Source organism: Populus alba, chromosome 4 (assembly GCF_005239225.2).
Source record: "Populus alba chromosome 4, ASM523922v2, whole genome shotgun sequence".
Lineage (NCBI taxonomy): Eukaryota > Viridiplantae > Streptophyta > Magnoliopsida > Malpighiales > Salicaceae > Populus > Populus alba.
In genome coordinates, this window is record NC_133287.1 from 139,400 (window position 1) to 162,492 (window position 23,093).

Genomic DNA, 23,093 nt, shown 5'->3' on the forward strand with positions numbered 1-23,093 from the left:
TAATTGTTATCCTCATCTTTCCTATTATATAGCAATGTATAGCTGTCGTTATGTTAATAATATAATGAATAACGTCTCCTTATTTAGGTTAAGAGACATTCAGCCATTCTACTATCTTGTAAACATCTTTATGGTATCAGAGCCTGCTTTACAAATTTCCATGGGCGACATATCTTCTCCTTCATTCCCTTTTTTCCGCTCAATACAATGGTGCACATTGCTCACCATTGAAACTGACTTCCTCCAATTACCTATTGTGGAGAAAATCAATTTTGTTCCCCTGTTAAACCAGTCAAGAACTGTTTTGGATTTTTAGGATGGCACAATCATCGCATCCAAGTCTCATGGTTACAGACTCTAATGGAGTCACAAATCCAAATCCTTCTTACAGTTCCTGGTTGCAAACAGATCAGATGCTTGCTTAGTTTTACTTTTTCTTTTTTTACAGAGGAGTCTATGAGTGAGGTGCTAGGACTACAACATTCTTATGAGGCCTGACAAGTTCTTGAAGCCTCATTTTCTAACAGGTCAAAGACTCGAGAATTACAACTCAAGGATGAACTTCAGCTGATGCAACGCGGCTCTCGATCCATTGCTGAGTTTTCTCGACTATTTAAAGGTCTTTGCGACCAGCTGGCTGCTATTGGTCGTCCCATTGATGACACAGACAAAGTGCACTGGTATCTGCGAGCATTGGGACCGGACTACAAAATTTTCTCTACCACCATGATGTCACAGCTTCCATTACCATCATTCTCAGATATTGTTCCCAAAGCCTTAAGTCATGAGATATTTGCACGTTCTGTTAGTCATGTGCCTTCAAATTCGATTTATTATGCACAACAAACTTCCAAAATGACAGGAGTCAAGAAATGGAATTCTCGGCCTTCCATGTCTTCTACACCCTTTGTCAACATGAAATCATCACCCACCTCCTCTGTTTACTGTTAGTTGTGTGACAAAAGAGGGACACTTAGCCAAACGTTGCGAGCTTCTTGAAAACTCAAGAAGAAGCAATCAGCTCATCTTGCTGAAGCCTTTTTTGCCTGCTCTATTCAAGAACTGAATAACCCTGAGTGGTTCCCCGACTCTGGTGCAACCTATCATATGACAAATAATCTTGCCAACTTGGATGATCCTACTACTTGCTCTGGTAATGAAAGGGTGATGGTTGGTAATGGTCAGTCTCTGCCTATTTCTCACATTGGTTCTATTTCCACAGTTGTTCCTCACAATTCCATTCCTTTGTCTAATGTATTGGTTGTTCCTGGCATTAAGAAGAATCTTATTTCTATCAGTCAGCTTACCAAACAAATTAATTGTCGTGTAATCTTTGATTCTCTTCGTCTTATCATACAGGATCGCGTCACAGGAACGGTGCTGGGGGTCAGTTGATGTGAAAATGGTCTCTATGTCCTCAATCAACATCATCATACTCTTGTTTCAATTCTTTCTGCCCATAAACTGCGTGCTTCTGTTCAGTTGTGGCATGCACGCCTTGGCCATCCCAATTATCGTATTATTTCTTCTCTTAACAGATTAGGGTCTATTCTTTGTAGTGATAGATCACTGTCAAATAATTCCAACATTTGTGTTGGTTGTCAACTTGGCAAAAGCCACCGTTTACCTTTTTCTTTAAATGATGAACATTGTAGCATGCCATTTGATCGATTACATTGTGACTTATGGGGTCCGTCACCAGTATCTTCTGTTACTGGATACAGATATTATGCTATTTTTATTGATGATTGTACTAGATTTAGTTGGATGTTTCCTTTGAAACAAAAATATGATTTCTTTGATACATTTGTCAATTTACAACGCTATATTGAGACTCAATTCTCCGCCAAAATAAAATCTTTTCAATGTGATGGTGGAACGGAATTTACAAATAATAAGTTTCGCTCCCATTTGCACTCTTGTGGTGTTATTCTTCGTTTAGCATGTCCTTACACTCCTAGTCAAAATGGTGTTGCTGAACGCAAACATCGTCATGTCATAGAAACGGGTCTTAGCCTTATGTTCCATGCTCATGTGCCCGTTTCGTTATGGGTCGAAGCCTTTTCTACTGCAGTTTTTCTCATCAATCGACTCCCATCACCGTCCCTTGATGGCAAAACTCCTTATGAAATCCTGTTTGGTAAGTCCCCTGATTACTCTATGCTTCGTACTTTTGGGTTTCTTTGCTTCCCTTACTTAAAGATTACTCACCTTATAAACTGTCTCCAAAATCTACTCCATGTGTATATTTAGGTTATAGTACTCTTCATAAAGGCTTTCGTTGTTTAGACCAAAAGTCTCATCGTGTCTATGTTTCCCGACACGTTCAGTTTTATGAACATCAATTTCCTTATAATGATGCCTCCTTTTGTACTCTATAGTCCAATACTGACTATACCTATTTTTTAGATTATGCGGATTGTGTTCCTAGTTCTTCTCATGATAACTCTTGTGACTCTTTATCGTCTTCCTCTGTTTTGAAATCACCATGTCTGCCTTGTAGTGATGTTCCAGATTGAGTTCTTCTTCACTGCAAGTTCCTATTGCTGCAGCATCTCTCCCTGCCACTACATCTTTGGACTCCACGGTTTCTTCTCCTATGTCTTCACCTTCTCCTGTGCCCGCCAACCGCCATCACATGATTACTAGGGGGAAGGCTGGTATTTTCAAACCATGGTCGCATCATGCCTTGACTGTTTTGTCTTCAAATAAGTTCTTTCAGGCTCTTCTTGTTACCAAAGAACCCAAGGGGTTTAAGTCTGCTGCAAAGCATCCTAAATGGCTTTCAGCCATGGATGATGAGATTCTTGCTTTAAAGAGAAATGGTACTTGGACTATTGTTCCCCAACCTCAATCTCATAATGTTGTTGGTTGTCGTTGGTTCTTCAAAGTTAAACCTTGTCCAAATGGGTCTACTGAACGCCATAAAGCACGCCTTGTGGCTCAAGGTTTTTCTCAGGTTCCTGGTCTTGACTTTGGCGACACCTTTAGTCATGTGGTTCGTCCTGCTACAATCCGACTCATATTATCATTAGCAGTTGCTTCTGGATGGCGTCTACATCAGTTAGATGTCAACAACGCTTTTCTTCATGGTTTTCTCAATGAAGAAGTATACATGGAACAACCACCAGGTTACACTAATCCCATATTCCCTCAGCATGTTTGTCGCTTAAAGCGTGCTCTGTATGGCCTCAAACAAGCTCCCCGCGCTTGGTTTCATCGCTTCGGCTCTTTCTTACATACACTTGGTTTTCACTCTTGTCCAACTGATTCGTCATTATTTGTTTATCATTCTAAGCTTGGGATTGTTTACTTACTTTTGTATGTTGATGACATGGTGCTCACTGGCAGTAGTTCTTCGTTGATTCGCACCTTCATTACTCGACTTTCTAAGGAATTTTCCATGAAAGATTTGGGCGATCTTCATTATTTTCCATGAAAATTCAATCTAATGAAAAGGGTTTGTTTCTTAGTCAAACAAAGTATGCCCTTGATCTCTTACAAAGAGCTTCGATGATTGATGCCAAACCGATTTCCACACCTTTTGTTGTTGGTCAGCATTTATCAGCTGAAGGACAGTTGTTTTCTAATCCAACTCTGTTTTGCTCTCTAGTCGGTGCACTTCAATACTTAACCATCACCAGGCCCGATTTATCTTTTCAGTTAATTCTATTTGTCAATATATGTATGCTCCCACCGAAGATCATTTTCGTTCTATCAAGCATATTTTACACTATGTTAATGGCATCGTTCATCATGGCCTTCAGCTTCATAAAGTTTCCACTCATAATATTCTTGCCTATTCTGATGCGGACTGGGCTGGGTGTCCTGATACACGTCGCTCTACTACCGGTTATGCAATTTTTCTTGGAGCTAATTTAATCTCTTGGTCCTCTAAGAAACAAAGCATTGTTTCTCATTCAAGTTCAGAAGCTGAATATCGCTCCTTAGTTGTTGCCACTGCTGATGTTGTATGGCTTATTCAACTACTTCGTGATCTTTGAGTTCCACTTCCAGCTCCACCCCGCATTCTTTGTGATAATCAAAGTGCAATATTTATGGCTGTTAATCTTGTTACACGCCCTCGATCAAAACACATTGCCATTGACTATCACTTTGTCCGAGAACTTATCGCTAATGGCTCTTTGAAAATAGAATTTGTTCCTTCCCATCTGCAGCTTGCTGATTCGCTTACCAAAGGAGTCACCAAGCCTCAGTTTTTCCTCTTTCGAAGCAAGCTTATCGTTCTCCCTTCTCCCAAGCTCACCTTGCAGGGGGGGTGATAAAGGAGAATCTCATGATTTTCCATAACATACGCTGCTATCCCTTCTGTTACTGTAATATTGCTAATATATAGCTGTAGGATAATTACACAATTAATTGTATCCTCATCTTTCCTATTATATAGCAATGTATAGCTGTCGTTATGTTAATATATAATGAATAGACGTCTCCTTATTAGGTTAAGGAGACATTCAACCATTCTACTGTCTTGTAAACATCTTTAGAAAGACTAAAAATTACATGATCAATTCCCAACACCCATCTTCACTGCTTTGTATGGATGATAAAAACAACTCTCTTATTTGCCCCTTAGTGTGAAGTGTGATCCTAGTCAAGGTTATTTCCAAAAAAACACTACTAGGCTCAAAATGGGATTGCAAATGATATATTTCAGTCTTGTGAATGGATTATCAAAGATGATCTTTCCTCATCTCAAATCCACTGCATTAAGGATCAATAGGTCTTGCTTTCATGCGCGTATGCAAAGTGATTTATTCAGTCAAATAAAACTCAGCTTTTGAGTCACCTCATAGTGTTGTTTGTCTTTGTTTTGTCTTTTTTCTTTCAAGTTTTCTAGGTATATATGTACCTATCTAAGGAGGCACTTGAATTTCCAGAATGCATTTTTTTGGACAAATATCAACACGATTTTTATTTTTGTACTCATTTTGGAGGTCCCAAAAAATATCCTTGAAAGCATATGAGATTATGTATGGTTTTGGAAGAAAGAAACACCAAAGGATTCTTCATGTTGTAGTTTTGTGAGCAATAGTTGCGCTCAAAATGTTATTTACATGTAATAACAACAAAGAAGAGTGTGATATGAACACAAGAAAACACATAATCTTATTTCACAAGAAAAGCTCATTAACAGAGAAAGTCTTGTTCAAAAGCATTAACAAAAGGCAATAACAAGGCAGGCTTCATTCCTCTATTTTGGCGAATTTGCTCTTAGGCTAGCCTCCTCTCAAAAGTTCTGTGCAAGGGACTCAAACACAATGTGGAACAACACCATGGTCAAAATTTAAGTTCTACAAAATTCATGGAATTTGGATATGTTATTCGTACAGATGCAATCTAAATCATGAACGAAGATCAGAAACAAATACTCTAAACATAAAATATTCTTCCTGAACAGTAGGTTTGCAAGTTTCAGGTTAGTTTGGTTAAACCTTATTTTCTAAAAATTTAATCATTGGATGAAGATGATACCTTAATATGTTATGCTTATTATGATGAACTACAACTCAACCATTGATTATCTTGAATGATATTATTTGGTTAGTTATTGTTATTTGAAACTAATGTCAAAATTGGCTATGTTACTGTTTATGTTATAAAGATGTGAACCAAAAACAAGCTAACTGTTTTAAGAAATAGCTAGACCGATTTGAGAAATGATCAAATTGTTTCTTAAAACGGCAAGACTGTTTTGACAACTATTTTGTTGTTGCTTGATTTTGTGTTTTGATCTTTTCTTAGTTTTTCTTTAATTCTTTTGGGGTTTTTTAAGGAAAGTGGATGATTATTATATGGAAAAGAAAAACATCATAGATGTGTATGCATGAAATAAGCTTACATGATTATATTGCTTACATTGGAAAATTAATAGCTAAAAACCTTAAGTTTAATGTGTGATAATGTGAAAATATAAGTGTTCATGAGTAACAAATACTCAAATTGTTAAAATAATGTGAGAAGTACATTCTTGATTTTCAAGGAGTGAATTTAATATAAGACTTTGGGGTGATGTAAGATAAGCATGAAATGCAGGACCCTAGACCAGCATAACACCATTAGTGAGAGGAACATGTACATGCTTTTACTCCTTATCTTTTCAGTGTATAATTTGAGTAATCTATTGTTGGAATTTCAATATGTTTGTTATTTGTTATTGGACACAAACTTGTGTATAGTATATGAAGTGGAATAAGGAAACAAAAAGATATGAGATAGGTATGAGAAAGATTATGTTTGAGAAATTAGTTATGTGAAGGAAATAAGGATTATATTATTAGCCAAAAATATGGCATTCATAAGGGATAGTTGAATTGATTGGCAACCGTATGGGTAAGCTGAAGTTTATGGCATCCATGGGGGATAACCGGATTGATTGACAATTAAGCGGGCTGGCTAGAATTATAGCATTCATAAGGGATAGCCGAATTGATTGGTAATCATATGGGTTAGCTGGATTTTATAGCATCCATGAGGAATAGCTGGATTTATTAACAACCAAATGAATTAACTAGAGTTTATGGTATCCATAAAGGATTACTAGATTTATTGGCAATCATATGGGTTAGCCCGAAAATTATGGCACCCATGAGGGATGGTATTGCTTCCATTGTGGGATGGAAGCCACTGTTTTTTGTTTTCATTGTTCAATGGAAACCACTATTATGTTGCTACGTTGTTGAATGGTAGCCAATGAATTATTGCTTCCATCTTGAAATGGAAGTCATTGTTTGATTATTTTCATTGTGATGAATATAGGACTAAGGTAATGAATTTAAATACTTAGTTAACTATATTAACAGAATTAAGATCATGAAAATGATACTCATGATACCAAGAAGATATTAACCGAGGTGAATAACATGTCAATATGTTATTTGGACAAAGTCAGAATTTGTCAATATGATTAGCTAAGTCAACAATTGGTTCAAGATAATGTAAAAATTGAAATGCAATTTACCTTGCAATGCTAGAAGTACATATGAGATACCTGTGAAAACATATAAGATAAGGATTGCAAACATAGAAAAGAAAAGATATATATTGATTTATTGTCCATGGTATGTGTATGTGTATATGAATGTCAGGAAATTTCATGATTCTTATTTGTATATTGTAGGTCATCTTGACCTTTCGAGTTACCATGTCCTTGTTGTATCCGCTAGATTTGAACATATATAATCCCCCAACTATGCGATGTGTTACAAAGACCATTTAGATATGTGCATAAGTTTAATGTAACAATCCTTGTAACTATTCTGAAATCGTAGAATACATATGACACACAAAAAGGTTATGTGTGAACAAAAAGAGAACTTGGTAGAATTATAGTAAAATTGTTATGATATGATGAAAGAAACTCTATGATTTTGATGAGGAATAAACAATAAAATAAATGCAGGAATTGGTTGTTAATGTGTTGAACTACTTGTGTGATGATGTTATTAGGATTTTGTAACAAATAATATACAAACTATGAAAGGACAAAGCTGGGTAGAGTTTCTATATAAGAAAAACTCTACAAAAAATCTCATTATTATTGAGAAAGTTTCCATTGTAATTAATGTGAAGAACAAGTATTCTACTATAGTAAGAAGTCAAGAATAATAATAGCATGAGCTATGTAAAAGGAAATAGAATGATGAAACATAAGCAGTTGATTAAAATAAATGAAATATTTGAGAAGCCGAAGGAAAAGATATAATCATGTTTGTGAAGCAAAAGTGACATGAATTATATTTATTGCGAAATATGGCAATAGTATGAACTAAAAAGGAGTGAAATGAATTGTGCTATGGATTAAAGATGGTTGTGAGATGTATATAATCATAAGAAATTAGATGCGATCAAGGAATAAACTCACAGTATGATCAAATGTATTGCGAAAAAGAGATTGTGATGACATGACCGATCTTCCCGAAGTCAGGCTACTAACGAGCTTAGTGATATTTAAATATGCACAATGATAAGATAAAGATTCATCTAAGGTTAAATTGATGTATATATAAAAACGTTAAGAAATTGAATTGATGTATATATAAAAAAGTTAAGAAATTGATTTTCTTCTTGTAAATTTTAATAACTGTTAGTAACTCAATAAAGCAATTATACCTGGTGAGTTTCATGATTTCATATCTATTTTACAGATATTTTCTAGAAGACTACAACTCCTCGTGAAATATTACCCATTTTTACTGAAATTGTTGGGTTCTGAATGTTGAAAAGATAAGAAGAAGTTGATCTTCATCAGATAAAGTTAATTTGCTGCTAATGTTGATTCACAGTTGAAGACTATCTACTTGTTGCTGATGTTGATCCACTGCTGAAGATTATCCTCTGGAATTGAGATTGTGTAGATGAACTGATTGAGTTGGACTCAATCACTTGCAGCTCCTATTTTCTAGCTACGTATTTGTATATATATACTCTCATTGTAAACTCTGATAAAGTAACACGGATGGAATAAAACTTCTGTTATTATTCTTCCCAGCATTCGTTTATCTTATTTTCATGGTATCAGAGCACATGAAATCTTAAACATATTAACCAAGCTTCCGCAAAACCTCCAATGGAGGACAATACTGATTCAACCAGTATTAACCAAAACACTACCCTTCAGAACATGTCCTTTTTAACCATTGATCCTTCTGATCCCTTTTTCATTCATACATCAGATCATCCAAGCATGACTCTTGTTCCAAAAGTTCTTGATGGAACCAATTATGCAATGTGGAGACATTCCATGCTAATAAGTCTCAGCGCCAAAAACAAGTTGGGATTCATCAATGGAACCATACTTATACCAGGAGAATCTGATCCTAAATACATGTTATGGCAACGATGCAATGATATGGTTCTCTCTTGGATTCTTAACTCCTTAAACCAAGAGCTTGCCAATAGTGTTCTCTATGTTGAAACCCCTTCTGAAATCTGGTTGGATCTACAAGAACGATTCTCACAAGGTAATTTTTCTCATCATTATCAAGTTCAGCGTTCCATAGTAGAATTGCAGCAAAATCAGGATTCCATCTTCACATATTACACCAAGATAAAAACGTTATGGGATGAATTGAAAATGTCCAGTCCAACAATTCAGTGCACATGTGGTGGAATGAAACAATTGTCAAACAGTGAAGAAAAAATGAGACTTGGCCAGTTCCTTATGGGATTGAACGAGAACTATTCAGCCATTAGAGGGCAAATCATGCTCATGCAACCTTTACCAACTGTTAAGAAAGCATATTCACTCTTGTGTGAGGAAGAAAAGCAAAGAGGACTGGTTGAGCACAAAGTTACTGAACAGGTTCATGCCATGAATGTAAAAAGATCAGGTTCTACTTCACAGCGACGAGATTTCTCTCGAAATTGGATGTCTGGCTCATCAACTATGCAAGGATCAAAGAAACGACTTCACTGCACCTACTGTGATGGAACTACACATACAGTGGAGAGATGTTTTTATTTGATTGGATTTCCCACCGGTCACGCTCTTCATGGCAAGAATGTGCAGCCTCGCAATCGAGCTCAAAAAGCTGCTGCAAACCAAACAGGAATTGACTCATTTCACACCAACATCAAGTCGGCTCAAACCTCTGATCAGCCTCTTCAATTCACTCCTGAAGAATTTTCACAAATCAAAGCTTTCTTTCAAGCCGAAAAGTCCATTGTATCTGCAAATTATACAGGTAATATCACTCCTTTTTGCTCATCTTTCACGACCCAAAATGCTGAGGCTTTACAATGGATCATTGACAGTGGTGCCACTAACCATATAGCCACTTCAGTTATTAATAAAGACACTGTTCCTATGTTCTCTCAAGTCACCTTGCCGAATGGTTCCTATGCAAAAATTACAAGTGCTGGTTCTGCACATGTTACCAAAAGCCTACATGTCCATGATGTTCTTTGTGCACCCTCATTTCATGTGAATTTGCTTTCAGTCAGCCAACTCACATATGCTCTTAATTGTTTTGTCCATTTTTTTCCCACTTTTTGTATATTGCAGGACCTAGCTACGAAGAGGATGATTGGCTTGGGGAAGCAGAGTAAGGGACTATACTACCTTATGCCACAATCAGAATCACATTCCTCTTCAACAAAATCATATCAAGTCTCTTTTCCATCAGGAGCTGTTTGGCATAACAGATTAGGACATCCATCAAAATTACCCTCTCAGTTCCTGTCAAAATTAATTCCATCTTTTGTTTATGATTCGCAACATTCATGTGAAGTTTGTCCCTTGGCAAAACAAACCAGGTTATCCTTTCCCATAAGTTCTATTCAAAGTACTAAATTTTTTGAGCTTATACACTGTGATATTTGGGGTCCACAAAAGACTGAAACACACTCTGGTGCACATTATTTTTTAACTGTCGTGGATGACTACACTCGTTTTACTTGGATTTTTCTTATGAAATTCAAATCTGAAACACAAGGGCTGTTAAAATCATTTATCACTTTTGTCCACACTCAATTTAACTGTCAAGTTAAAAATATACGAAGTGATAATGGGCTGGAATTTATCTCCTTAAAGCCCTTTTTTTCCACTCATGGCATTTTACTCCAAAATTCATGCCCTTACACACCTCAACAAAATGGTGTTGTAGAGCGAAAACACAGACACCTACTCAATGTTGGTCGTGCCTTGAGATTCCAAGCAAATTTACCATTACAATTTTGGGGAGAGAGCTTGCTCACTGCCACCTATCTCATAAATCGTCTTCCCACCCCAGTTTTGAATCACAAGTCACCATATGAACTCCTATGTGGAAAACCACCCATATATACACATCTTCGTGCTTTTGGTTGTCTCTGTTATGCCACCAACTTACAACCATTGACCAAATTTTCACCACGAGCTCGTCGATGTATTTTTGTTGGATACCCTTCTAATCAAAAAGCATATCGTGTTTATGATCTTACCACTCGACAGTTTTTCACTAGTCGCGATGTTGTTTTTCATGAAAATACATTTCCTTTCATAAATCACACTTCGGTCGATTCCTCTCAAAAACCATCTCTGACCACCATCCTTCCTGATCCTAATGACAACTCAATTCCACAACCATTAATTTTTTTTCCCTCACCAACCGAGACCCCTTCCACCCCATTATCTTCCCCTCCCTCTTCAGACTCTCCATCATCACCATCATCCATTCCCACAGAATCTTCTCCTTCTCCAACACCAAACACACCTACTCCTATTCTACGTCGCAGTGATCGGCCACGACAAACCTCTGTTCTGCTCCGTGATTTTCATTGTGGTCAAGTTGGTATGTCACAACTCTCTGCATCCACAACCAAGTCAACCTCTTCACGGTCAGGTACTCAATATCCATTATCAAGCTTTATTTCCTACCAGTCCTTATCCCCTTCTCATCAGATATTTATTAACAACATTACTAGCACTCTTGAACCAACAACATATGAGCAGGCACTCAATGATCCTAGGTGGTGTGAAGCAATGAGAACTGAGCTCACTGCACTTGAAAATCAGAAAACATGGTCTCTGGTTTCATTACCATTACATTGTCGTCCCATAGGCAGCAAATGGGTTTTCCGAATCAAATACAAATCTGATGGAACTGTGGAACGTTATAAAGCACGGTTAGTAGCCAAGGGCTTCAATCAACAAGAAGGCTTGGACTATCATGAAACTTTTGCACCAGTTGCAAAGTTAACTACAGTTCGCTGTCTTCTTGCCTTGGCAGCAGTCCGTAATTGGCCTCTCTTCCAGATGGACGTTAATAATGCCTTCCTCCATGGTGATTTACATGAGGAAGTTTATATGACTCCACCACCAGGACTTCGCCGACAAGGGGAGAAAGTTGTATGCCGGCTTCATAAGTCCTTGTATGGACTCAAACAAGCGCCCAGAAACTGGTTTGCCAAATTCTCAGACGCCATTAAAACGGCTGGGTTCTCTCAGTCACACTCAGATCATTCTCTCTTTGTGCAAGAAAAAGGTTCTACTCTAACCATTGTTCTTATCTACGTAGATGATATAATCATTACTGGGAACAATGACAGTGCTATCCAAGATATCAAGTTATTTCTTCAAAAACAATTCCACATAAAAGATCTTGGTAAGCTGAAGTATTTTCTCGGACTGGAAGTGGCTAGATCAAAGGCTGGAATAGTTATATCTCAGCGAAAATACACACTGGAAATTATTGATGATGTTGGATTTCTTGGAGCTAAACCCGTTGATTTTCCTATGGAACAAAATCTGAGGCTCACTAATGATCAAGGTGAGATATTGAATGATGCTTCACACTATAGAAGATTGGTAGGGAGATTAATCTATCTTACAATTACTAGACCAAATATCATGTATTCTGTCAACATCTTAAGCCAATTTATGCATGCACCGAGAAAACCTCATTGGGACGCTGCTCTTCGTGTAATAAGATACTTAAAGAACAACCCAGGTAACGGCTTATTATTCTCTTCCAGCAGCTCTCTGAAACTAAGAGCTTACTGTGATGCCAATTGGGCAAATTGTCCTATGACAAGAAGATCTACATCTGGTTACTGTGTATTTCTTGGAGATTCTCTCATCTCGTGGAAGACAAGAAAACAGAAAACAGTCTCCAGGTCATCTGCCGAAGCTGAGTACAGGTCTATGGCTGCCGCAACATGTGAACTCACCTGGCTTCGATGCTTATTTAAAGATCTACAGGTCCCTTTAAAACCAATCACTTTATTCTGTGACAATCAAGCAGCACTTCATATTGCTGCAAATCCGGTCTATCATGAACGCACAAAGCATATAGAAATTGATTGCCATGTTGTGAGAGAAAAGATACAAGCAGGTCAAATTGTTACAAAATTCGTTCCCTCCTATCTTCAACTAGCAGATATATTCACCAAGGCATTAGGGGGAGACAATTTCAAGAAACTATCAGGCAAGTTGAACATTCTCAATATTCATGCTCCAACTTGAAGGGGAGTGTTGAAAAGATAAGAAGAAGTTGATCTTCATCAGATAAAGTTAATCTGCTGCTAATGTTGATTCACAGTTGAAGACTATCTACTTGTTGCTAATGTTGATCCACTGCTGAAGATTATCCTCTGGAATTGAGATTGTGTAGATGAACTGATTGAGTTGGACTCAATCACTTGCAGCTCCTATTTTCTAGCTACGTATTTGTATATATATATTCTCATTGTAAACTCTGATAAAGTAACACGGATGGAATAAAACTTCTGTTATTATTCTTCCCAGCATTCGTTTATCTTATTTTCACTGAACTTAAGAATAGTCTTATGATTATTATGTAGAAATAGACACACACGCACACTATTTTTATGCTTACATAATCATAAGGAAACGGAACATGATCAGAAAATTTCGGGGTGTTACAATCAGCTTTAGTTTTTATAAAATAGGTAATCAGGGTCTGGAATCCAAGTAATCTCACTCATATTGCATCTAATATACAAACAATCTTTCAAGGTAATAGAGGAAAGATACGGGAATGTGAAGAAATAACAGAATCCTGCACATACTTGTTGGGACAATCAAGGTCTGGAACCCAAGTAATCTCACTCATATTCCACAAAAACCATAGTGAATTCTCCCACCTTCTTTATAGCTCCTCTCCTGCCAGCTCTCAAAACAAGATTCTTGTTCCTGTTATAAGAAAAGATTCCATTAGCCAGACAGATTATGTCACCTGGCTCGAATGCATCACACTCATCACCCCAGAATTGGAAGTGAACTGAGGCAGTCTCGTCAGCCACAAGTGCCAAGCAGATCTTGTTATGCCCTTCCAATAATTTTCTACTTTTGTCCAAAACTATAAACTGTGTGTTAATGTTGTTTTCAGCTAGGCACTATTTAGGGCTTATCGCCCACTAAATAAAATACTCAATAATAATTACATTAAACCCAATAAATAAAGCTAAACTAATAAACCTCAACTAAAAGTTCATATAAATTAAACCCAAAAACATAAGTTAAAGCTCAATTTCTCAATTGTTTAGTTTATCCTCTATCATCTATCATCATATGCGTGCATAAGTAATATTTCAAGTTTGGTATCCCCACCATGTGCTTATATTTTTAGCTCCAACTAAGTCTATAGCATGTGCGATGCCGTATGTTAATTCATGAATGGTAGCGAGTTTTATGGGTTTGGTGGACAACTAGAATAAAAATCACATAAACGATCAACCATGGATGCAAAATCTAAGCTAGATAAAATTGTGGACTGAAATGCAATGGCTTCTTTGCATCCAAATCTAAAGCCAAGTCAATTGCTAGAAGTGCCTGTTTGGTAACGTGGTTGCGGATGAGGTTCACCCGCAGCCACATTAATAACGTTTGGTAACGTAGAAAAAACTACTTTTAGCTGGTACGACCCCCTATGTTACCACAGGTTTTGGAGACTGCTTCTCGTGGGGGACGAATCACAACAATGGAGCGTGGCTCCACTGCTCAGTAAACAGTGGAACCATACTCCACTATCGCACTGTTCACGTGAACAGTTTATATATATTTTTTGAAAAACCAATGCCAGTGAATTAATTCACTTGCACGGTTCACATGAAAAATTTATTTTTTTTATATATTTTGAAAAACCAGTGCGAGTGAATTAATTCACTCGCACTGTTCACGTGAACGTGAACAATATTTTTTTTGTTTTTTTTTTAAATTAGTTTAAGGTGAATTAAATTTACTCGTACTATAATCTCAATTTTATTTCTAATAATATTTTACCTAATTTTATTGCATGCGCAAAAAATAATGAAAACTGTAGTTTTTATCGAATGAATTTTGTACGTAATGAAATTGTAATTTTTTTTTTAAAAAATTAAGTTTTACTCGAAAAACTAGTATTTAATATTATTTAATAACACTACATAAATTAGAAGGATATCACATGATGACGTAACATTTGTAGAATTTGATTGCAATTCCAATTATGTTTTTGCCGGGTCCAACCCAGTTAAAAAAATTCATTTTTTTATTTTTATTTTAATTGTGATTTATTCAAAAAATTAGAAGGAGATCGCTTGATAATATAACAAAAAATTTAGTTTTTGTTGTTGCATGCTTAAGAAACCATGGAAAATATAGTCATTGTTGGATAGATTTCGTATGTGATAACATTGCATATAGTTTAATGGAATAATAAAAAATATTTGATATCAATATTATTTATTTCATGATGTAATAATAGTAGTTAAATCTATATTATTTAAATTAAAAAATATTTTTTAATTATTTTATAACTTCAATTCGAAAAGCATTTTTTTAACCAAACACATTAAACTATTTTTTGTTCAACTTTAATTTTAACCATAATTTTAACCAAATATATATTTTTCCAAATCAACCTCAACTAAAAGTACTTTTTATAAAATAATTTTTTTAAAACTACAACCACAATAACAACTTAAGTACCAAACACACCAAATCATATTTGTCACTAGCCAACGACATATAAAATGGAAATCAAAACAATGATTCACAAACAAGTAAAATTCAACACCCGTCCCGTTGCACCACTATTAAGGTAGAAGATCGATCAATTCCCATGCTGGTTTGACCAAGCGATTTCTGACAAGTCTCTCTTCATTTTTACATTTTTTAGGGGGGCGGAGACAAAGAAACACCAATATGCTAATTGAATACTTATTCCTGGGTAGGATACTTTATAGCTTTACAGTTACAAGTTATTTTTGTTATGACACTGTTTCTCTTGCATTTTTTGTGCCTTTTGGACTACTTTTATTATATATATTTTTCACTGAATGAAAGGGACAAGCCATGGCTACAACCAGTGCTCAAATCAGGGTGGGCAGAACAGTGATGGCAACGATGAGAGGAAGAGGAAGGAGGCAGATAAAGCGTATCGCAGATTCCAAATCCGAAAGGCTGAGAAAGTGATTGCAGAGCTCCTGCACAACCTCACAAAGGACGAGCACATATTCCCTCGTTCCCCATCCCAGAAAGAGTGGTTGAACGTCACAAGAAAGGTCTAAAAATCAAGTCCCACCCCACCACATAAATCCCCTATTCATACCAAGCAACCATTTTCGTCTTGTTTTACTGACTACTTGAATGACGTGTGCTAACAACGAATCATATAAAGAACCCAAAAAAAGTCATTATCAAGACGTTCTCACTCCCATCATATTTTCGAATTGTTTCTCCTCTATTGATATGCAAGATAACAGGCGATGAGAGATAAGTTTCTAGCACAATTGAAGAGAGATAATTTGGACAACGCAAAACACAACACTTATGTCTTCGAATAATGCTAACCTCAACCAAATTTGTCAAGGCAACAAAACTGTCATTATCAGAAGAAAAGATTATCTTGAGAGGCAGAGAAAAAAATAAAGCTACCTTTTTCCCTTCAATCTTTTAAGGTCCCTTCCTCCCACTACACAGCTTTGCCTTCTGCATAAATAAATAACTATAATCTTACAAACACCAATAAAAGCAGAGACAACCCACCTTTTTTTTTTTTTTTTTTCCAATTTATAAAAAGATAGAGCACAACACTTCAGAACAAAAAACAAAAACAACCCTAAAAAAAATGCAAACATATACTTCAAATAATAATGTTTTTAAAATACATGCCAATGATTTTTTTTTTTCAAAAATTATTTATCAAAATAATTTGAGAATACAATATTTTAATTTAAAGTAAATAAAAAAAAATAAATAATTTATAACTTTTTCAAAATATTTTTAAAATACAAAATAATAATAATAAAAAAAAGACATAATCCAATAGTCCACCAAAGGCAAAACAACAGGGCCAAAAAGCAGAAAACATAAGCAACCAAACACCCAGTATTGAAACCGAAGAGAAAAAAATCATGCACAAGTTTCTAGTAGAGCTCAAAGAAATGGGGCCCCATTCTCTCTCTCACACATCTTCTAAGGAATACTAGCAAAGGAAAAGAAGAAATAATGCCACCCCCCACCAAATAACATGGCTATAAAAAGACATTAGATGCAGACAAGTGATGATTGAAAATCAAAACAAAAAGATCAAAGGCAAAATAATCGAAAAACCTGGTTTCAATCCAATAAAATTTCAAGAGACTAAACAAATGGCAAAAAAGTAAACCAAAGGCAGAGGAATCGAACTCCCTGGTTGCATTCCCACAAAATTGCAATGAAAAATTGAGACTGAGTGGGTTGGCAACTGACCATGGCTGTGCGACCTGAACCAAGCATCGAAGCCCACCCAAATTGAGCAGCCCATCTAATTTTCATTCAAATGAGTTAATTTTTTCTAAAAATCAAACCCCCATTCCCTCTAACAGAATAAAAGTCGAAACATCAACACGTTATCCTTTTAATAATTAGCAGTGGAATCCTAACATTACTAAAACAAATAGATAGTAAACAACTCAATAGTTTTTCTTTTTTTATCAAATATTTATTTTTATTGAAGAATAACAAAGAAGTACCGAATATCTGTTTCTATAAGATAAAAAGACAAGGTTACAGATCCAGGTGGATTCGAACCACCAATCTCTCCAGCTCGAGGCTTGGGCGCTCTTACCGAGTTCGAGCTATTGGATCTCAACATATTAATTTTCATTGAAATTTTGAAGGTGTTTATTTAGTAACTTGTAGCAAGTGACACCTCGGATCCAAAAAAGAATGATCTCCGCTTACCATAAAATTTCTCAGAGCAAGGACGGAAAATTAAGCATCAAGGCATTAGACAAAAAAATTAAGGCAAACATGAGGATGATTCTCAGTTTGTTCAAAACAAATAAAAAGTAGATTTATTAATAGAACATAGAAATGAAGTAATTACAGTGAATGCTTTTATTAATTCATAACTTAAAATTGAAGTTATATGCGTGAAAATAACCATGTTTACCTCAATGATACAGATCACATGCTCATTGCATCCTGAACCCATTTCCACATAAGACCTATGAAAAAACCAATTCCTATCCCTTTAGGAACTGTCATACAAGACCAGAACCATCAACATCAAAAGGTTTGACTTTAATATTGGTATTTACGCCCTCGAACACCATCTACTAGGACAAAAATAAAACATCAACATACCTTGGGCAGTGCTAACCTAAGAAAAACCAAACCAAGTTTTTCGATCATGATACCTAAGAAGAATTGAGTACGAAGACACTCATAATCATAAATTATGTACACATTGGAAAAAAAATATTGCAAGAACCTGGATTCTGTTACCTTCAAATGGATATAACTCTTTTAAGGATACAGAAAACGCACGCTTGATGTAAGAAAGACAAAATGTAATCTCTTGGATTAAAAAAGCATTCCATTAGCCAAACAAGCTTAGCTATTGAAGGAGAGAAGAACACTGATTGATGTTCCTAGCAGAAAGGAAGGCTTCTCGATGCAAATAATACTGGTGGTCCATAAACATCACATAAGGCTGATGAATTGTGCAAATTGTCAACCCAATCACTCGTTTTCATTCATTAAACAGTCTTGACCACTGAAATTCTCCTTCAAGATAGATCTTCTCACGAGGGTCACCATATCATTCACGAATTACAACTGAAGCATATGCCGCAAAGCAGAACTCAATATTGAGTTGGCAATCCTAAAAACGCTTTCAGCATAACAATCAAGGCCTTGGCCAGAAACCTTGGTGCTAAAACACAGGCTTGAGAGAAACAAGATCCCTTGCCCAGATCCCTGCAATTAAGAAGCATTATACATCAGTATCAATAATACTCAGAGGGCATACGAGCTAAGACGCATCACTTCATGCAAACATACAACATAGTCTCACCTAAGTCAGGCTCATGTGTCTACGCATCACTTCGTCAATTAACATCTGATCTTGCATCACTAATTCTCCAGTTTCTTATCAAAAAGTGAGAAGGCAGCACAAGTGAACTCCAGAATCAAAACTTTCTCCAAATGGCTGAGTTGCTGGACATGATATATTCCAACAAAGATTTGAGTAGAAGATCATGATGCAGCAATCATTGATTGCCCTCCATATTTCAATTGCAGGAACCAGCATTGGGAGCTTACAGGAGTGATAGGTCTTCCAAATACATTCTGGAAGTATAGATGTGATCAAAACACTATACAAGCTGCGATACTACCATGGTTACAAAAGATGGGACAATCCATAACTCCTCCCCGAATAAATACAGTATGCTATATCAAGTGAAACACTAACGGAGAAATTTTGGCTACAAATATAGCATATCATCATAATGAAATGAAGAGAATAAATATTAATATCTAAATTGAGATCAATAAAATAGAAAGGACGAGGTCAAGATACTCCGAATTAAAACCAGAGCACATGGTTCGCAGCAGTTAACTTGTCTTTGCAGTGGGCTAGGATCGGGTTTTATCCTTTACTTGAATGGAGCAGTTGAGCGTCATAAAGTGCTGGACTTTTCAATATTAGTAGATTGTAGGCAATTTAAACCAAAACCCGTGAAGAGATCACGCAAGTGGTCAGAAAAGTCAGTTTGCAGACGTTGTGAGCAATGGCTAGTATGCCATGGTGAAGGTAGCTGCAAATCAAACATCTCGTTATTTCGGTGCACGTGTGCGTTAAGATACCAAGGCTCACATATTTATCTCTACCAGGTGTAAACTTACATGATCCTTTCTCAATAAATAATACTGTTAATGAATAACAAGGGCCGTTGGGCAATTGAGAGCAGTGTGATCAGTTCGTGTTATCATATTAAGTATGAAATAGTTACTGTTCCACCAGAAGCTGGAGGTAACGACAAATAATATATTTGGAAATTGATATGGCAATAGCAGAGAATACCTTTGGGTGATGTATTGATGTTGAGGGAAGTGCTGATTCCTGCTGATGCCTTGAGTTCCTTGTATGATGCAACGTTATTGGTATCCGTAAAAGGTTGAGAGAGAGAGAGGGAAAGAAGGAACCCATAACACAGAAGGGGGAGAGCCGGGCAAAATAAATAAATAAATAATCCCGTGCCATTTCCCCCTTCAAAACCCAAAAAAATCTTTTTTTATTAGGTTTTTTGACCTGCCATGCAAGCGCACCTGTCATGGCAAAGGTCTGGCTGACACATTCAACAAGCATCAGATATCTACATATCTCTTCACCTTTTGATCTATCCAAGCACTCTCACACCAAACCACTGATAAACTCTATAATTAATATCGTCCGAGAGAATCATTGCTGAATATATTAGCAAGCACATGTAAATAATAATTTACTCATAACAAACTCATTAGCAGCCTATTAATGCTCACTAACACTGGCACAACGCCAACGCCTCCAGCTCCATCCCGTAAAACGGACAATCAACGTAGCCCGTGTAATCTGTTTTAGGCCAATCCAGAAATTAATACAGCTTTTACAAAAATACAAAACAAAAACCAAGTAATAAACCCTATATCTTAAAAAACCCAGACACCTTTTAAGTGTTCCTGCATGGAAGAGATCTCTTCCTCAGCAAGAGATCCGAATTCAAGACAAAAAAATATCTTTTCACCAAATCGAAGCACAAAACTGAAAAGGATGCGAAATATAAATCTTTGAAATTCAAGAAGAATATAAAAATCAAAGATCAACAAAATAGATCAAGCTAAAAATCATACCTCCATAGACTAGGTTAATTGGCAGCACGATCCTCAAAAATCTTCAGATCTGACTTCAAGCCAAGATATACATAACACATCTATATCAGATCTATTTATGCCAGGAGGCCTACGCAAGAAATCGGAGCCGGAACCAAGAGTATCCATGATCAGAAGATAGAACGTGTCACGATCTACTATAATTTGAAGACAATTAAGAGAGAACAGGAGAGGATTTATTAGGATCTGAAAATTGTGATTGTAGAGTGGAATATTATTAGGGGGAAGAGGCGTCGTGAAGAGAAAAGATATGATAGCGCAATAGGGGAAGGAGTCTAATATGAGATCCAATGGCTGTGATGTTGACTAAGCTAATAATCTACGGTACGATTTGCGAGTTTTGGTTAGGAGGTGGTTTGTGCTTGCCTGTTCGGCGATTAGTGAGCAAGGTTCTCATGTTACAACGACTAATTTTATGACACGAGTTTGATGACATGTGTTTCTTGACACGTATGGCTATTCGGAAAGAGGACACTGTATTCCCACGTTGAGCTGGATAACCATAGTCTTCAATCTTTTCTTCTCCTAATTTTTTTCCTAGCATAGTAGCTAGGGTTTTAGGGTTTGGGATTTGAAATTTTAGATTTAAGGTTTGAGGTTTGGGATTTTATGATTTCGGGTTTTGGGTTTCAGGTTTAGGGTTTTAGGGTTAAGGGGTTTAGAGTTTAGGGTTTCGAGCATAAGGTTCAGGGCTTGGGGTTTAGGGTTCTGGGATTTAGGGTTTAGGGTTTCCGAATTCGGGTTTTAGGGTTTGGGGATTTGGGTTTAGGGTTTCGGGGATAGGATTTAGGGTTTAGGGTTTAGGGCTTAGGGCTTAGGGCTTAGGGCTTAGGGCTTAGGGCGTAGGGCATAGGGCTAAGGGCTTAGGGCTTAGGGCTTAGGGCTTAGGGCTTAGGGCTAAGGGCTTAGGGTTTAGGGCTAAGGGCTTAGGGTTTAGGGCTTAGGGTTTAGGGCTTCGGGGATAGGGATTTAGGGTATAGGGTTTAGGGTTTAGGGTTTACGGCTTACGGCTTAGGGCTTAGGGCGTAGGGCTTAGGGCTTAGGGCTTAGGGCTAAGGGCCTAGGGCTTAGGGCTTCGGGTTTGGGGTTTGGGGTTTCGGGTTTCGGGCTTCGGGTTTGGGGTTTAGGGTTTCGGGTTTCGGATTTCAGGTTTACGGTTTTTAGGGGGTTTAGGGTTTAGGGTTTAGGGTTTTTAGGGTTGGGGTTTTTAGGGGGTTTAGGGTTTAGGGTTGAGGGTTTAGGGTTTAGGGTTTATACGGTTTAGGGTTTCAGGGTTTAGGGTTTAGGGTTTAGGGTTTAGGGTTTAGGGTTTAGGGTTTAGGGTTTAGGGTTTAGGGTTTAGGGTTTAGGGTTTAGGGTTTAGGGTTTAGGGTTTAGGGTTTAGGGTTTTAGGGTTTAGGTTTTAGGGTTTAGGGTTTAGGGTTAGGGTTTAGGGTTTAGGGGGTTTAGGGTTTAGGGTTTAGGTTTAGGGTTAGGGTTTAGGGTTTAGGGTTTAGGGTTTAGGGTTTAGGGTTTAGGGTTTAGGGTTTAGGGTTTAGGGTTTAGGGTTTAGGGTTTAGGGTTTAGGGTTTAGGGTTTAGGGTTTAGGGTTTAGGGTTTAGGGTTTAGGGTTTAGGGTTTAGGGTTTAGGGTTTAGGGTTTTAGGGTTTAGGGTTTAGGGTTTAGGGTTTAGGGTTTAGGGTTTAGGGTTTAGGGTTTAGGGTTTAGGGTTTAGGGTTTAGGGTTTAGGGTTTAGGGTTTAGGGTTTAGGGTTTAGGGTTTAGGGTTTAGGGTTTAGGGTTTAGGGTTTAGGGTTTTAGGGTTTAGGGTTTAGGGTTTAGGGTTTAGGGTTTAGGGTTTAGGGTTTAGGGTTTTAGGGTTTAGGGTTTTAGGGTTTAGGGTTTAGGTTTAGGGTTTAGGGTTTAGGGTTTAGGGTTTAGGGTTTAGGGTTTAGGGGGGGTTCATTTGTGCTTTTCTAGAGAGAGAAGCTAGAGAGAGGTTAGAGAGGAAAGATACAAAGGGGCGGTGCTCCGACAGCCATATCTCCGGCGACCACCGTTGGATCAAGCCAGGATTTGGTTATGTTGTGCACTGAACTATTGTCTACATTCTGACCGGAGGGATCGTCGATAGCTGCCGCCGTTTAAGAAATCTGACCATTGAAAGTTTTTGAAATTTTCTGGAAACCCCCCAAGAGCTGTCAGAGTCGCCGGCCGATTTCTCCTTGTTCTACCGTTGGATCAAGCCTATTTTCTGGTATATTATTAACATCTATATTGCCTACATACTGACCAGAGGGATTGTCCATATTTGTTTCCGCCTGTGAAAGCTAGCCTTTTGAAGATTTCGGGAAAAATCCTTCCCGGAACAGTCACAGCCGCCGGCATATTTCTCCCTTTTACACCGTTGGATCAAGCTGAGTTTTGGATATGTGATGCGTCTGGTTGGGATACTCATTCTGAACGGTGGA

The 23,093-nt window shown here is 37.1% G+C and overlaps 2 protein-coding genes, 1 long non-coding RNA gene and 1 pseudogene across 4 annotated transcripts; 2 read left to right on the plus strand and 2 right to left on the minus strand.

Annotated features, from left to right (window-relative positions):
* Nucleotides 1-317: 317 nt before the first annotated feature.
* On the plus strand, nucleotides 318-4,004 carry LOC140955496 (uncharacterized). Its single transcript, XM_073408648.1, has 7 exons — nucleotides 318-397; nucleotides 528-946; nucleotides 1,037-1,297; nucleotides 1,360-1,386; nucleotides 1,943-2,140; nucleotides 2,553-3,337; nucleotides 3,768-4,004. Exons 1-7 carry the CDS (start codon nucleotides 318-320, stop codon nucleotides 4,002-4,004), a joined length of 2,007 nt encoding a protein of 668 aa, XP_073264749.1.
* A 4,586-nt stretch (nucleotides 4,005-8,590) lies between these two features.
* Nucleotides 8,591-13,105, plus strand: LOC140955497 (uncharacterized). Its single transcript, XM_073408649.1, has 4 exons — nucleotides 8,591-9,946; nucleotides 10,028-10,067; nucleotides 11,154-12,929; nucleotides 13,044-13,105. Exons 1-4 carry the CDS (start codon nucleotides 8,591-8,593, stop codon nucleotides 13,103-13,105), a joined length of 3,234 nt encoding a protein of 1,077 aa, XP_073264750.1.
* Nucleotides 13,106-13,475: 370 nt separating this feature from the next.
* On the minus strand, nucleotides 13,476-17,924 carry LOC118037601 (uncharacterized; annotated as a pseudogene).
* Nucleotides 17,925-18,267: 343 nt separating this feature from the next.
* LOC118037606 (uncharacterized) lies at nucleotides 18,268-21,015 on the minus strand. Of its 2 annotated transcripts, XR_004685634.2 has the most exons (4): nucleotides 20,606-21,015; nucleotides 20,422-20,516; nucleotides 18,789-20,327; nucleotides 18,268-18,691 (listed from the first exon to the last, which is right to left on the minus strand). It is a non-coding gene; the product is annotated as an uncharacterized lncRNA (long non-coding RNA). The 2 variants fall into 2 exon arrangements; XR_004685635.2 differs by lacking the exon at nucleotides 20,422-20,516 and having other exon boundaries at nucleotides 20,606-21,014.
* Nucleotides 21,016-23,093: the final 2,078 nt, after the last annotated feature.